The sequence below is a fragment of the Paroedura picta genome, chromosome 4, assembly GCF_049243985.1.
Source record: "Paroedura picta isolate Pp20150507F chromosome 4, Ppicta_v3.0, whole genome shotgun sequence".
NCBI lineage: Eukaryota > Metazoa > Chordata > Lepidosauria > Squamata > Gekkonidae > Paroedura > Paroedura picta.
Genome location: NC_135372.1, coordinates 109,035,665 through 109,053,134, shown reverse-complemented (window position 1 = coordinate 109,053,134; position 17,470 = coordinate 109,035,665). Strand labels below are relative to the sequence as shown.

Here is a 17,470-nt window from a genome sequence, read left to right as displayed (position 1 = left end):
ATCACACTAATGAAGCTACCTTCCAGGCTTGTATTTATTGTCTTCTTCTTCATCAGTGTCACTGCGGATGGTGATTACACTGACCGGGGGACTTGGGGTGTCTGGAATAACAATGGGCTGGTGCTGCTCCTGCCCTGGAAGGAGAGCATTGGAGGAAGAAGATGCGGCACGCAGAGGACTGTTCCCTATAAGCGAGTAGACTTGCGTTGGAACTGGCTCCAGGGTAGATGTAGGCCTATAGGAAAACACAATGAAAGTTACCATACCATGATACAGTCTGGTTTTTCTTCTGATTGTACATTGAAAGTTAGCATAAATCCATCTAGCACAGAATGGATCACAGCATTTAGGTTCCGAAGGGTCTGAGAGATGGATGGCTACTCCCTTGTGCATTTCTTGTTTATGTACCATGGCACTGGTGATCTGTTTGGTTCTTTTTTATCATTTTACATAATTTATAGGGGCTTGTATGTATAATGCTTCTATGTTAAATGCCAATCTAGTGATGCACAAATAATGTTGAAAAAATGTGTACACCTTTAAGGGGCAAACTGAGTGGGTAAACAGAAACTGGCATGAAAATATTCATGGGCTCAAATGGCATGAGGGAGATGCAGAATCAAAACAAGAATCAGCAAGCTTGTTTTGGGTGTGCTTGTTTAACACAGCTTGTTTAACACAGCTGACTAGTTAAAGAATGAACACCTGAAGCCGCCTCATATTGAATCAGACCATCAGCCCACTAAGGTCCACTTAAGCTGACACCTGCTCTCCAGAATCCCAGGCTGAGGTCTTTCACATCATTTATGAGCTGGTATCTTTTTAGATACCAGCTCTTTTTTTATGAGCCTCTTGTGGCGCAGAGTGGTAAGGCAGCCGTCTGAAAGCTTTGCCCATGAGGCTGGGGGTTCAATCCCAGCAGCCGGCTCAAGGTTGACTCAGCCTTCCATCCTTCCGAGGTCGGTAAAATGAGGACCCAGCTTGCTGGGGGGTAAACGGTCATGACTGGGGAAGGCACTGGCAAACCACCCCGTATTGAGTCTGCCATGAAAACGCTAGAGGGCGTCACCCCAAGGGTCAGACATGACTCGGTGCTTGCACAGGGGATACCTTTACCTTTACCTTTATCTTTTTAGAAAAACTGGAGATACCAGGGAATGAACGTGGGACCGTCTGCATACCCTATCACTGAACCATGGCCTCTTGCTAACAAGGTAATAAGCAAATCAGCACAAATGTGGTGCAAAAGCATCTCAAATCAAACTTTAAAAGTCTTTTTCACATTCAAGGAATATCCATTATAACAGCTTAGTTATATCTGATTCCAAAGGTTCTGACAACAGAAAAACTAATGAGGTGGGTGGATGATGGATATACCACCCCACTCAGTAAAATTGTCTCAGGGCAGTTTACATGTCAGTCAGTTACTACCCAAACAATTTAAAACCATTTTAAATGGATTAAAAACCACATTTGTCAATTATCACCAGCACTGGTAATAATTCATGGCCACTAGGTATTAGCAATTGGTGAGCCAGAAGGAAAAGAGGGCAGAAAAAGTCGATATATCGATAAGCACATTTAATATTAAGCACATAAAATAATATAACTGTAATATATGTACTTATATCATTGATAAGTACATAAAATAAATGCATATCTGAGGCAATCACTCTGTTCTGGCTAATCTGGGTCTCAATGCATTTTCCATTTACTTTGAGCTACTGACTGAAGTATCTCGGTGTCAGTTGAAAGAATTCTTACTTTGTGGCACTGTGGGTTGCCTGTTTGTTCTTTTTTGCCGGTGCAGCATTACTTTGCTGCTGCCTCACAACATGAGCCACTCCAACATTCAGAGGCTGAGTTGTGGCCAGGGTCACATGGTTGGTCAGCAAAGATGGCTGCTGCATGATCGTGCTGTATTGATTTCCATGTGAATGGGCATTCCTTTAAAAAAAAAAAGAATAATTTGATAGTGTTAAATTTAGACATTGTGGAAAAAACATCATTTACCCCATATCAGCAGTGAGTCTGATCCACCAGTCTATCTGAATGTCCCAGCATGATATTGTTCCTAATACGTTCATGCTCAAATAAAGACCCCAGCACCTTATGTCTACTGAGATCCCAGACACAAACCTCCACCCAAACTAAAATGTCTTACATTACTGCTGATAGGCAAACTTGAAAGATTTTCAAGGGAAAAGAGTTTTGTACCATCAACCTTTGTAGATAGTTGAATATTACGGTATTACAGCTCAGACAGCAAAGTCTCATACCGTACTATCCTATGCAGAGTTATACCCTTCGGCTTAGAAGGCTTTCTTGGTGCCTAATTTGCTCATGAAAGTAAGATGTTGAACACTGTTTTCATAATTATTGTAACTCTAGAAAGCCTTGTCAGCTACAGATACTCAGATCACCCTGGAATATTACTAACCCCAATTCAAGTCACTGCCTTCCCATTCCAGAACACTAATCTGCTGGAAAACCACTTGCTGCCAAGTTTTTCAGAATCTCAAGTATTTGTAACTTTCCACTATGCCCAGACAGTTTATGGCAGTCTATCTTTGGTCCACTAATCTACCTGAATATCCCAGTACACCATGACCTGAAAATTTAAACTAAAAACACCTAACGTTCTCTATGCCAATTTCATAAAAGACTTACCTCCAGTCAGCTAATTGCTGGTTGCTTCCAATTGTCTCTGGAATAACAGCTGTAGGCTGGACAGAGTTGTGCAATGCAACTCCCGGAAGCTGTTGCCAGGTAGATGGCAATAGGATCTGTTGGGTCCCTCCAGGCCAGGCCTGCTGCAAAACAGCAAACAGAGAAAAAAAAGATCCACTGATTAGTTTTAGCTATAAGGGGAGATTCACTGTTGAAAGTATAAGAAATGAGTAGACTGCTAACTTGCAGAACAAGCCACATGACACTTCCGCAAACAATTTCACAATGGGAAGTGAACAAATTAAGCAGAGAAGGAAGTGCTCTCGGCCACACTGTTCACTTTTTACAGCACAAGGAAAGCCTGTGAAGGACTTCTGGTGCTTATATTGTACTGCAGAAAACTTATCAAATAACTGGCAGCTGAGGTCATCTCTCCAAAGAACTTGTTCATCTGATCAGTATCAGAAATTAGAAATTGAAGTTGATTTTCATGTTGATACCTCGAGAGAAGATATGGTCCAGAAGGGAAAACATACATTTGTCCTACAACCAAGACTTGAATCCTACCTAGGCTTGCCAGGAACTTTGGGGGTATGTTGAGTGTCAATCACGATACTGCACAGTGCATTGATACAGGTGAAAACCCAGACAGGATGTCAGGACTTCTGATGTCAGGTAATCCACAGCATTGGCTGGTGTGCTGACATCACATCAATGATGCATGGCATGACAATTGTTTCACCTGTCCAAAGGGGAATTGCCTGCCCAAAGTCTTGCCAAAAGATATTCACTATGCAGTCATATTGTTTGTATTATGAGGATTAATGGCACAGTCTGTTCCACTGCCTCACTATTATCCATGAAGAAAATTTCCTACTTGGTTCAAATAGTTTCATTGTGCGTGTTTCTAACAGGGGTTTTAGAATCATCCTGTCCTATTCCTCTTCAAAATTCAAAAAGTTGAAACCGATTCATGCCAAAGTTACTTCTGAAATCAGGACAGTACATGTATGATTCCTACGTTTGGCAAGGAAACCCATCCACCTCCCCTGAAATGGTCTGGGCAGATATCTTTAGGGAACTGGAAACAGGAATTCAGTTACTTTAATTATCAAACTGCTAGGATTGTGAGCCAGTAAATGTAAATCTTCCACACACACATGGATTAGTGTGAAGCCTCCAGATTATGAATGAAACTTTATTAATTAGAACTTCCATGGTGGAATATAGTAAAGGATTTTCATTCAGATAACCATAGCCAGCATGCCATGAGAGGCGGGGAACAAATAAAAGAATAAATATAAATGATTAAATTATTACTCACCACTAGCAACCCAGAGATAGTCTCTGTCACTGATTTAACAACACTTCTCTCATTCATATTTAAACTTTCCTGTGTTGCCAGGCACAATTCAAACTAATCCCCCCCCCAAAGCCCTAAATGGCTTAGAGCAGGATCCTTAAGGACCAACTTCTTCCATACTTTCTAGCCCACCAGTTAAGATCTGCCTCCCAAATCCTGCTGTTTGTAACCCTGCCTGCAGAGGTGATGTGGGTGGCAACTAGAATGTGGGTTTTTCAAGCAGTTGCACCTTGCCTCTGGAATGCCCTGCCCCTTGAGGCTTGCCCGGTGCCTATCTTACTACCTCTTAGGCACCAAACTATTTTATGGTCTGCTTCTAGCCTGAGGACTGTTTTATGGATTTTTATTTAGACTGTTCAATGGCTGTTGTGTTATTTTTTTCTGCTCGTCTTATTTTTGAAATAATTTATGTTGTCTACAGAAATTATTTATGGTAGTTTTTACTTGCGAGCCAACATGAGTGGGTCTCTGGAGAGGTATGATACTGTTTTCCCAAGCAAATGACAGTAAGTTCTGCAGTAAAATATTTCTAAAATAAATGATATACAGTCACACAGTTCAGACTGCAAATCAACAAACAAATATTGTTTTAAATGACAGATTTCTGCAAGTAACAGATCCACTTATTACAAATACTGGTTCCAAACAAGAAGCCTTCAAGCAGAGAACTGCTAACCCCTCTGCCAACACAAGCGGAATAATAAAAAAAGAGAATTATGTTAAGAGTCACACCATGCCTCTTTCCAAAAGCCAACACCTGCACAAGACAAAGCAGAGAGTTTAATACAGTGCGAGATCTAATGTCCCAACAGGAGGCAGAAATCGGGCCTTCCAAGCGACGAACTGTTTTGACAGAGGAGGGACAAAAATATGCAAAGCTTAGCAAATGGCTAATGCAAACTTAGATGAAGCGGCAAAAGGGAGAAGAGTTGAAAGCACTAAAGGTGAGCACTTCAGGCAAAAATCTATTAGAAGTCAAATTCACAGAGAGATTAGGATCCAGATAGCTAGGGGGGTTTAGTCTGTGGTATCAGTATTCTTATAATCACACCACATATCATGTAGAAATTAGTACTGGGTGCAGAATTCAGCATTCCAAGAGTCATAGTTTTCATTTTTTAAGAAGCAAATTTCTAGACCTTGAGGATGCAAGATAGGGGTGAAGCAGGCAACTACCCGGCAGACTCTCAGAAGATTAGGGCAGGGAAGAGAGAGAGCAAAAAAGGATTCTAACAGTGAGGGGCTGGGGCTTCAGTGCCTTGCAGAGCTCTCCTCCGCCTTCCATGAACACAATTATGCAGTGCAAGCAAATATATGCAATTTGCTTAACAGGCATAATATGTACTAATGTCTCTGAAATCAAGTATTCTCTGCAATTAATTTTCTTTCTTTTTTTTAGTGCAGCGCATATACAGCCCTCTCCCTAGCAGTGCTCAAAAAGGGACTAATCAGAGTAGCTTGGCAGGTGAGAAAGCCAGATCGGCATTCTGAAAGTAACCAATCACAGAACAGCCTTTTAGGAGCCATTATATGCAAGATGGGTATTTCAGGAATTGTATTTCAACCTTAAACAGGTCAGACTAAACATGGGAGGAGGCAGAAGGGAGGTGTGTGGATCATTAATGGTCCTAAGCATACAGATCCATAATGTTCCTCTGCTGCCTGCCTTCTTGCACTGGGCACAAGTGCCAATTCCACTGATACTCATTTTGACTAGAGCCAGTAGTGCCCCAGAGTTTATCTCTGCTGAAGAGAACAATGCTCATGAATCATCACTTTAAAGCCACAAAAGACAATGATGTATGTAACAAATGAAGTGTGCTTTGCAAGACACGTGAGGACACCAGGATTTCAAGTGCACTTAGTTTCACTGATCTGATTCTGGAGTTTCCGATTGACTGTTTTGTGGCACCTACAATGTAAATTCCAATGCAGGAACCAAACAAATCCAGAACAGGAAGGAATTTGTTTTTTGAAAAAGTACACTGCACTTCTTTTAATATCCCCACCGGGTTTAAGAAGAAACCAGCCTGAGAAATATTTAGCAGGTAAGAGCTCACCTTTAATCTCAACCAAGAAATGCAAAAGGGTGTAAAAGCATTGGTGGGGAGCAACATCTCTCTGAGGATGATGCACACTGCCAATGACTGGTCAGAGTTAATGAAAGGCCAGGGAGAATTAGGATCATCATTATTCAATGGAGGTTAAGAAAACTGGATTGTAAAAGCCATAAATTAATCAAGCATTTGCTGGTATTAGAGGTTTTCAGTGGCTGAAACATTTCTACATGCGAAAGAGCTAAAAAAAATAATAGCAGCTAAACCTGTCAAGTTCAGGCAGCCCAAGTACCTGAGACGAGTCAACCTAATGGTCATCCCCTTTGTTTTCAATCAATAAACACAAAAAGGTAGGAGAGTAAAGCAAAGAAGAAATACAATTACCACTCTTCTCGGATTAGGAGAAGAGCATTATCAGCATACTAGGCTAGTAAAGAACAACAGTCAATGGATCTGGATTCTTTACAGAGCAACACTAAACATCAGAGTCAGACAGTGCTTCAGCAATGTTGGGGAGGAAAAACAACAAGACATTAAGATGTAGCAAGAACACAGCCACAAGATGGCACATGCTTCCATGCCCTCTGCAAGTCTAAGTTAAAACAAAAACTCCGTTAGTGAACACAATCAAGGGAGGCAATTACCAGTACTGCAGCCGTCTGTTCTACTAGCGCTGGCCGGCCGGCTGCGCAGTTCAGAGTAAAGGGCACCGCATACTGCGGCGTGATGGTGGCTACTTGAGGATGAAGAGTTGCTACCATTAGTGGTGTACAGCTTCCCTGAAATGTAGATTAGGCAGTGAGTGAAACAAATGTACGGAGGCAACAGGGCCAGAAAGCCTTTCTCCCCAAGGACAGACTAGTGGAGCTTTTGAATGGCTTGCAGAATTCATTGGTATGCACAGAAATCTATATGCTCTTAATATCACCAAAATACAAGAGATACTAAGCAATCCTGTATATCAACAACCTTCTCATGTTTAGTGCTTTTGGGTCAAATTGTAATCATGAATATATGTGTCTAAACAAGTGCAAGGGAAGCCTGGAAACACAGGCCAGCTCCTTAAACCAATGTATGCTCTTCTACCAAGATGGGAGTGTCTGATTTTTAAACCAGAGTTTTATTTTAACATAAACCCAACAATCATTGCCATCCCTGTGGCTTTTAAACATTTCTTTGAAAATACAGGATATTCAATTATCATTGTCATCATATACCACCGTAACTTATTTTTAAACTTTGCATTTGCCAGGAAATAGGAACATTTGTCAGTTGTACCAATATAGAATACGGAAAGAGATCTGCGTAGTATAGTTGAAGAGCTTCCAAACACTTTCCACAATAAAGAAGGGACAACCCACAAACCATCTTTAAATGAATCATGCCTGACTTGAACAGTGTTCGCAGTGATATAATACAAGTCCCATGGCAAAGACCATGAATTTATGTTAGTAAGTAATCTGTGAAATGATTAGGATTCCAGGCTGTTCTATTCTAGAACAAGCATCTCCAAAAATGAATAATTGAGAAAAAATAAGCAGTTCTGGAAGAAAACAGCCCTTTGCTTTCGAGTAAAATATAAAATTGATTTAAAGTATCAATAAACATTGAAATATAAGTAACCTTTTTATCAATTTCACAAAAAGAAATTAGCAATTTTTTTCCTGTTGTGAGTGGGGGTATTTGACAGAGGAAATTAACTAAACAAGAGAATATAATTTTTTTCATTGCTTTCTGACACTGTTAAACAGAATATCCATAATAAAGATATTCTACCACAGTGGTAGATTTGTACTAATAATAGCATCTTGTGAATGAAAACTGCCTAGGTTTTAGGACTAGGAAACATTGTGAGTGTCAAAGTTGCAGGTCTAAATAGTCAAAGAGAGGCGCTCTAAATAAAGAGACAGACTGCCAACCTTTTGCTGGTTTTTTTTTCCTCTTCAGAGTTACTCAGCAGGATTCTACTAGTAAATACAGGAGAACTAATTTCTTCTGATTCACATCTGGATCCAGAATAAACCAATCGTATCATTTAAAGACTCACTTTTACCTGTGTGAGAACTCCTGACTGGATCTGCAGAGGCTGAGCTGCTGGTGCCTGCGGCACAATTGGAACAGCATTGTCCATCCTGACAGGGAATCCAGAATGCTTTGTTGTAGCCTGAAGACCAGCTGTTTCAAACAAAAGACAGGCCTCAGTTAACTGATTTCTTTAACTACTCCAACATTTTTTCAAAGTCCAATTCCCAAGATTTGAAACAGGAAGAAGAAGCAGGAAGTCTGCAAATGCTAATGCACTGAATAATTAATTCCACCCACTATAATCAGAGCAGTGAACTGATTTTGGTCTTGAGAAAACATAAAATACAAGTGGGGACCCGCCCGCCATACTATCTGGAGATCCCTTCCTCTGCTTACCATTCTCCTCACCCCCCTGCTGCCACTAGGCCAGAAAAGGCTCAAAGCCTCTGTAGCCAGGCCCACTGTGGCTCCCCACCACTGCCACTCCCAAGCCTCTGTAGTTGGGCCTGCTGAGACTCCCTCCAACATTGCTTGTTTTGCTCTCAGGCTTGGTAAGGTTTCCAGCTTCTGTATCCAGGCCAACTGCAGATTCCCCCCCTATTGCCTCCACTGCTTCTGGGACATCTAATGTAAGGCTCCCCTGGGCCCAACAAGGCTCCCAGCCTCTGTAGTCTGCTGACACTTCCCTCCCATCACCATCAATGCCTTTGACCCCAGGCCCAACAAGCCTCTCACACTCTATAGCAGGCTTTCTCAACCAAGTTTACATGAAACCCTGAGGTTTTTTAACAGCCTGGAGGTATTTCCCAAAATCATGGGAGTTAATATTTTTACATATTTTTAAAATTTTTAAAACATTTATGACCATGTATATAAGCCTCTTGTGGTGCAGGGTGGTAAGGCAGCCGACATGCTGTCTGAAGCTCTGACCATGAGGCTGGGAGTTCAATCCCAGCAGCCAGCTCAAGGTTGACTCAGCCTTCCATCCTTCCGAGGTTGGTAAAATGAGTGCTGGGGGGTAAACGGTAATGACTGGGGAAGGGAATGGCAAACCACCCTGTATTGAGTCTGCCAAGAAAACGCTGGAGGGTGTCACCCCAAGGGTCAGACTTGGTGCTTGCACAGGGGATACACCTTTACCTTCATGACCATATATGGTCATGTCAACCAACCCAAAATGGCCAATGGTCAGCTTGAAGGGAGCGGGAAAGGGAGAGGCCCCGGGTGAGTGCGTACACAGATATGTTTTCAAATTATATTCTGCACGATTGCACTAATTCTGGGGTTTCTCGAAGTCTGGAGAATGTTTCAGGGGTTCTCAATAGTAAAAAGGTTGAGAAAAGCTGTTCCATAACCAGGTCTGCTGCAACTCCCCACCCTCCAATCACTCCCAACGCTGCTGTCCCTGAGAGCCCAGCAAGGCTCCTAATTACAGCTGTTAAAAGTGGATGCAGGTTTTACATTTTCTGCACATGCACATACAACACTTTTAAGGGGTTTTTTTGGGGGGGTAGGGTTACAACCTCCATTTTTCTGCAATCCTGGGGTGCCCAAATTTGTGCTATGTGTTTTCTTACTATACTATGTAGCCACAATCCATGGAATTAGATACCAGGGGGGGCACATGTGGCTACTAGAGATATTAGCTACCTAGTGTATCCAACCATGTTAATTTCAGTGATGCTCAATTTTATCTGCCTGTACATGTGTAGATGTGAAGGCCTGGGGGAAAATGGAGGTTGAATCTTATGTTTTTCCCCTGATGACTATTTCCCAATTTTTGCAACAACTATCTAGTTGGTAACAAATTCATTTAGCCATCTAACTACTACACAATTGCATACTGGCAAATTTTTCACCAATATTTTCCTGATTTTCTGAAATATGTCTATGAGTATCAAGGCTGGGCTGTATTTTGGGGTGGTGTAGAATAAGGAGTCATAAATATGGAAATAGATTTTGGAGCATCAAAATTCCAATGGAAAACTGCAATTGCTACTAGTAAAAGCCCCTGGGGAATGTATACATTTTATTTCTTGTCATCTACAGAGCACTGAGTCTGAATTATTCACTTGCATATAGGATGTATGAAGGCTGTGCTAGGAACCCATCATAAACTCGCTTGAATGGAGATAGCAATGGAGATTGCATCAACAAGAACAGATTCTTTTTAATGCCCACAAAAGAAACATTAAGCAACAGAAGCTACTTCATCACAGTGTTCTACTAGTACCGGCAGCAGCACAATTCCTGGATTGCCTGGAACTATACTCAGTCTGACACAACAGACCTAGCTTTATCCATGTCAACTTCCCAAAACATCCTGAAGTATATGGATATATTTAACAGATCCCGAAATGACCCAAATGGATGCTCAGTTGCCCATTTAACTGAAATGCCTTCTCATCGTATTCTTACCTGTTCCATCTATTTCAAAACATATACAGAATGGTTTTAATATTCAACTGGCATACGTAAAATTCTCCTCCATGCTGAGTTTTATTGCTGTCTTTTCAAAAACTACCGTATTTGCCGGCGTATAAGACGACTGGGAGTATAAGACGACCCCCCAACATTTCCACTCAAAATATAGAGTTTGTTACATTACATTACAGTACTATGGGCCACTATGGGAAGCTATGTCTATCCCAACTGAAGTGCACCCGGCATATAGGACGACCCCCCCCCCCCACTTGGAGGCATGTTTTTCAGGGGGGAAAGTAGTCTTATACGCTAGCAAATACAGTACATTACATCTTAGCAGCACATGCCACAACATCCTATAACCACTATATTTTCTTTGTGCAAATAGCATGAAAGACTTCCATTAGACTTACTCTGAAAGGCGGGTGGACACACAATGAACGTTTGTTGGAATGGGTCTGTTTGAGTGCAGATCTGTGTGGTTCCAGGCTGTAAGGAAACACTTTGTTGTGCCACACCAGCAACTGGTGCAGCAGTTGATGGATACAGAGCAGATTGATAATTGAGCAGAGAAACATCTGAATTTGCAAGAGACAGAGTAGCAGCAGCAGCAGCAGAATTGGAAGCCAAAACACTAGCCTGAAAAATCAAGAATATACAATGTTAGAATACTACAAGTATTAGGTCTACCAAGGTTTTTGTCGAATACCTGTGTCAAACATTTCTAAAGTAACAAAACCAATACACTATTTAGTTCGGAAAAGCTTCAAACGAGCCTATAATAAAGGAACCACTTTCAATAACCTAATATCTTTTACAAGCCAACATGGTTCAAAAAGCTGACTACCCATTTACACCTAAGTGGCACAGGAGGTTGTGGGAGGAAGTGGGAAGTGACAAAACTGAAACTAACCCATTTTGTGCTTAGAATCTTTGTATCCACTCCAGGGTATTTAAAATTATCTTACAAGGCATTCTTGCAGCAGAACGTCAGAAACAGGTTGCTGGATCAAAACATTCCCACCCAACATTCTTTATAGGCACATGATAATACCTCCAGAAATAGGTCACTAGCCCATCATGATGTGCCTGCTTTAGATTCCAGGGTTCATTATATCAAAGGTAGGTTGATGCTATATCACAGGAAAATTGAATCCTTAAAATATAGCTGAAAAAAATGCCTGAACACCCAGTGTTGTGTGAAAATCTCTGAGCTACCTGCCAGCCTACAAGGCACTTTCCACTGGTAAGACAGGCTTTGTGAAACTTTCAAACGATTACCACAGCAGTGAAGAACGATGATTGGGCCAGGCATACGATCTTGAACTCACCCAACTCATTGTTTCCTCTCCTGGAAGGATAACCTACATTTCCTACCACCACCACCCTTAGTCTACTCTGCTTTTTGGCACCTGTTCCAGGCATTCTTCCCTTTCTGCAGCACCTACCAGAAAACGGCTATCACAGCACTAGCCTCGTAAGCAGAAAATGAAGGAGCACCTGACTCGGATGTGCACAAAGAGCTCCTTGGGCTGGTGACACATTCTTAGGCTAATCTACCTTATAGGGTACTTGGGAAGATAAAATGGAGGTGAAGAGAATGAGGTAAACTGCTTTTTGAGTTCCCACTGTGAACACACAGTATAAATTAAATGTATAATAAAAATAACTGAATTTGGGGTGCAGAAAAAGGTAGGTTGATTGGTAGGCAGGCAGGAGAGAAAGAAGCATGGAATATTGAGGATATGGGGGTACATAGGAGGAAAATAATAAATAGTGTGGGAAGAAGATAAAGGAGAAAGGGAGGTGTCCTCTGCAAGCCCTTGAAGGTTCCTGACCATGCAACTGGATTCAGCCAGTGGCTGGCATCAATCAATTGGGTCATAGTTTTCTCCAATAAAGCCTGCCAGGGGAAGGGAATGAAGGTAAGCTGAAGATGGGGCCAGAAAAACAGATTTGGCTGGTGGGTCAAAAGGAGAAGAGGAAATAGCGGTTGGGGGGTACCCATGCAAGTCCTTTTGAGTCCTCACTTTTAATGGGCAGAGACATGAGAGCAGGCCATACAGTGTGAGAAATCTCAAAACCTTAATAAGCTTTAAAAGTCAAGACACTTGGAACTGCTTCTGAAAGTTTACAAGCAGGTAATGCAGCTGTCTATTAAATATTATATGGATTTCAGATCAAGTGCATACAGCCAGTGAAACAAGATCTATGTTACTACAAAGAATCACTCCTGGGAATCTCCTACAAGTTTTCAGTCATTCAAAAAGAGACAAAAGAACTAGTTACCTGATGATGCACAGTATTAAGCTGGTTGTTGAAACTCATTGTGAGATTTGTGCTTGTATTTGGTGCCACATGTGTTGTGAAAGGGCTCTTGATCTGATTAACTGTGTCGTACATATTAACTCTTCGCTTGCAAATCTCCATGTTCTGAAAGCATGATTTCACACTACAAGAGTAAATATTAAAAGAAACATTAGCCAGACATTTATTTATCATCATACTTCTATACCGCCCTCCCCGGAGGCTCATGTCAATCTATTTGGTATGTTTGCAGAAAATTATATGTATGTGGCTGTGGAACTAATCAAACATTTAATCTTCACTTGTGCCCCTGTGCAACATCCTTTCTTCATCACAAAACCATGTGCATCCACTTCCTACCATCACAACTCTCAGATTCAAGCAGCACTGAAAACCAATGAATCCTACATTTTCTGACCTCAACCACGTGCTTTTAGCAAGTCCCAAAAGTACATAAGAATGGCTTGCTAGAAGGTTAGAACTAAAAGGAATTACTCAAAATTATACATTTTCCCCCTTCTAATTGTTTTTATTTTTCTAATATAATTTTATATGAGGTCCTGCAGTTTTAGGATTGGGCAGGTTATAAAACTTAATGAATACTGTTTCATGCAGACTCACTGATTGCTGTGTGGGAAATCCAGTAGATGATTCATGGTTACAAACTGATGGTTCAATGTCTTCAGCGGAGTAATTCTCTTATCTGCATCAATCGTCAACATTTTCTTTAGCAAATCAATATATTCTCTTCGATCAGCCTTCTCTGCCAACATGTCTGTTCCTTCCAAGTCTGTAGACATATTCACCTTGGGGGAAGAAGGACACTTAAGTGTTCATAGTTGTGTAAACCATTACATCCACAATAAATAACATTTTAATTCAATTTTGCTTTCAGTACCCGATTCCTTCTCCTCAATTTTTCTAATATATTAATGTTGGAATCAAATATTTAAGAGGCATGTTTAAGAGAAGACTACTGAACACAATTCCCCATTACACTGTAGCTTTCATTGTTACAGAGTGAGTTCCTATGTAAAGTGGATAAAACATACTTTTGCTCTGAATGATGTTACTTCAAAAAATTCGTATTTTTATTTATTTTATATCACCTTTATGCCACCACTCACAGTCCATTGGCCTTTCAAAAGATACAATAAAGCATTTAAAAAAAAACCTTCCACCCTACCTAACCACCCCACCCCAATCCCCCATATCAGCTGACAGCAAATGCCATATCAACCCCAAAAGATGTATCTCAACAGAAGTTCTGTCAGTGCCCTCAGTTCTCCCAGGAGTTCATTCCATCAGGCAGGGGCCCTGGTCGAGGCCAGGTGAACTTCACAAGGGCCAGAGACCACCAATATATTTGTACCCATGCACGCCCACACACATACACACACACACATTATCTATTCTCACCTGCGCCATATCATCCAAACAGTTGAAAATATATTTCCGAGCCTCCTTTGATTTTATTCCTGTCTCCAACTCATGTTCTTCTGGAGTCTATCAAATAAAATACAAATTACAAGTAGTTGAAATACAGTTTTAACATTTTACTGCAATAACAATACAGGACAGCAAGCAATCAGTCATTTACAAGTGGGATACTCTATGAAACAGAAATGATAGGCCATCATCTTGACCTTACTACCTATGCTTGGGAAAATGACTCAATGGCAAATGTATGTTCCCAATGACAGAATACTAACCAACTTGAGAAAGGAATCAAGTATTTCACAAAGCAGCACTAAGGCAAGCCTCAAAGGGTTTCTGAGTTGGCAGAAGATGGAAGTCATTTAGCAACTGAAGTCTGGTTTTATAACCAGCTGCAAAGATTAGCTCCTTGTATCTTTCACAAACTTAGTTTTAAAGGCCTTGATTCTTATTTTAAAAATTACTCTTCATTTTTTTTCTGGTGACTTTAAAAAAATCCTTTCAAACTTTAAGTAGGGTTGTAAATACCAAACAAAAGTGCTCCCAAAAGGGATCTCTTAAATAGGGTTGTTGTTTTTTGGATGGGGGGGAAGGGGTGAACAACATTGCTTCTGTGCAAAGGAAAGTTTTTTCTGCCAAAATCCTTCAAGCCTTTCATCTTTGATTGTTCAGAATATATGTCCTTCATAAGGAAATACTCTGAATTGGCTATAACACTCAGTTACTGCAGACAGGTAGTTACATTTACTAGTTCTAATGAAAAGCAAAAGAACTATCATCATCCAAATGGCATTCAAGACCTGTTTACAAAAAAAACTTTGTAAGTTTCACCTCATGATTTAAAACTTGCTACAATGGGGAATTTTTCTTGAGTGAGCTGAAAGTGCTAATGTCAAGCAACAAAGTTCCACATAAAAAGAGAAACCTTCAGTCTCCACAGTGGGTATCCCAAGTTCGGATCTCTGTTAAAAAACCTGCTTGTTTTCGTTCCTGCACTCAGAAGATACTCTGCTGGAAGGCCTTGAGTTTGTGAAATATAACGAATCTGCAATAGAAAAAAAGATGTCTTTGATGAGGTCAACAACCTTTGACAGTTATATGAAGTATGTAGAAGGCAAGAGCTTTTTAAATTAAAATATTCACCTAATATATTTCAGCAAAGAAACTCCTCTGCTTTACGAATCTATTCATTTTGTTCTTAAATATATTTTTGCAGCGATGACAGTTCCAAATATATCTCAATTGCAAGCACATAAATTCTCTATTTACATGTCAAATTCCCAGCCCACTGAATGTGTTATACCAATTAGACCTGAACCAGAATATTCTTGTGACTATTTTCACACCCCTCAAACAACAGCTTTCAGAGATGTTTCAGAAGGAAGGCTCAAAAAGTATGTGAAAATGCCCATAGAGCCTTCCTCTCGAAGCTACTTCATGTAATACTAAAACTGTAATTTCATACATCTAATGAAATAAACTGTTCTCTGTGAAAAAAGGCTGCTGATAATTACAACTTCAACCAGATTTAGGGGCCGATTTCTGATTTGCAAGCAGGTTAGGGATGTATCCTGACTACAGGCCTTCCATGACATGTCAATGTCACAAATCCTCAAGTATGGTGGGATCTACCTAAGACAGGCTACATTGATAATCAAACATCACTAATTCTAATCCCAATACTCATTGATAGTCACTTAAAGTATACCACCATTGTTATGTTTTAATGATTTGGCTGCCCTGCTACATTAAGGGTAGCCAAAGCAATTATGGAGTCCAGAAAAATCTATATACTATTGCTTTCACGTGCATCAAACTTATTGGGATATTGCACCAAACAATGGTCTGGCACTGTGTAAACAAGTTATGTGCTTGCTCTCTTTCTCCCTCCCCACGAACAATCAAGCTGTGACTGCTAATTTGGTGCAGATTACAATTTGTTATTACATATGAAATGGCAAACTGTGACACATGCTCAGGACTGCAAACCACAATCTGTGGTTTTGATGTAACAACAAACTCTTGCATATACTAAAGCAGAAGACAGCACCTGTTAACAGAGCACAAAACTATAATTTGGCTTTAAACTTGAATCATGTTATATGCATTAAGGTTTAAACAAAAATGCAGAAACATCAGCACACACATACCTGGTCATATTCTGAAGCTCCCGGATACAGAGGCCAACCAAGAAACAGCTCAGCAATCACACAGCCCAATGACCACATATCAATAGCTTCACAAAACGGTAAGCCCAAAATGATTTCAGGGGCTCTACAAAACAGAAAGGATGAAACATTTCATCTGTTTATTGTTCAGCAAGTATCATGGCCATAAATTAGACAATTAGGTCAGACTTTCAAAAATGTCAGTGTCAAGTGCAAATTATAGGCTTCATTACGTATTTACTACTTAAAGAGTTTTCTATAATAAACTGGCATTTTACCTAAGAAAAATACATAAAGTTTTAGAAGTTCCATTTTACTGCTGTAGCATTATTTCAAAGTACCTCTTTATCTTAAGCAATGCACACTGTTCCTATAATTTAAGCAGATCAGCTAGGTAACACATGTAGTCTAATACTAATCATGTTTACAAGAAATTGAGAGCTACTTTGCAGCCTTAAATTGCCCTGGCAATTGCTTATATACCACAGAGTTTAGTGGGAACTGTTTCTATCCAAAATTAATAGAAATTATTAAAACTGCAACCCTGAAAAGAGTTACATATTTCTAAAATCATGGACTTCAATGGATTTGGATGGTGCAATTAGGAATGCTTTGTTAGAGTGCAAACCTAATCCAACTATCCTGGGCGTACTTGAATAAAACAGAACTGACTTCTGAGTAGACTTGCTTAGGTATGTTCCCTTAAAAGTTCAGTCCTAACACTAAGTAAATCATACCAAGTTCAGTAAAAACTGCTTAGAGCACAGCTCAACAAATTCTAAATGTCAAGTCATCATAGCACCTAGAATTCTGTTGTAATAATATAACAGCACCTCTCAGCAAAGTAACAAACCAGACTTTTTACTGTTGAAAAAAGGAAGACAGCCAAAAGTGTTGTGTTTGGGATAATGGGACCTACATGGACAAAAACTATACGGAACCAGGAATTTAATAAAGAGGGGAACTGGCTAAGATGGGGCAAAAAAGTTAGATTCAAAATTTATCCGTCTTTTCACATC

The 17,470-nt window shown here is 40.3% G+C and overlaps 1 protein-coding gene across 6 annotated transcripts in view; it reads right to left on the bottom strand.

Moving 5' to 3' along the window:
- The window catches only part of HIPK1 (homeodomain interacting protein kinase 1), a 44,602-nt gene that overhangs the window by 16,187 nt on the left and 10,945 nt on the right, over positions 1 to 17,470 (bottom strand). For 3 of the 6 annotated variants that reach the window (XM_077334949.1, XM_077334952.1, XM_077334953.1), the window contains exons 3-13: positions 16,434 to 16,557; positions 15,209 to 15,328; positions 14,266 to 14,352; positions 13,468 to 13,652; positions 12,829 to 12,991; positions 10,953 to 11,178; positions 8,144 to 8,265; positions 6,735 to 6,869; positions 2,671 to 2,813; positions 1,765 to 1,947; positions 20 to 235 (exon numbers count right to left, since the gene is read on the bottom strand). In XM_077334949.1, the coding sequence (XP_077191064.1) occupies positions 20 to 235; positions 1,765 to 1,947; positions 2,671 to 2,813; positions 6,735 to 6,869; positions 8,144 to 8,265; positions 10,953 to 11,178; positions 12,829 to 12,991; positions 13,468 to 13,652; positions 14,266 to 14,352; positions 15,209 to 15,328; positions 16,434 to 16,557 (1,704 nt within the window). The remainder of the gene's footprint in view (positions 1 to 19; positions 236 to 1,764; positions 1,948 to 2,670; positions 2,814 to 6,734; positions 6,870 to 8,143; positions 8,266 to 10,952; positions 11,179 to 12,828; positions 12,992 to 13,467; positions 13,653 to 14,265; positions 14,353 to 15,208; positions 15,329 to 16,433; positions 16,558 to 17,470) is intronic. The other 3 variants (XM_077334951.1, XM_077334955.1, XM_077334954.1) reach the window with 3 other exon arrangements.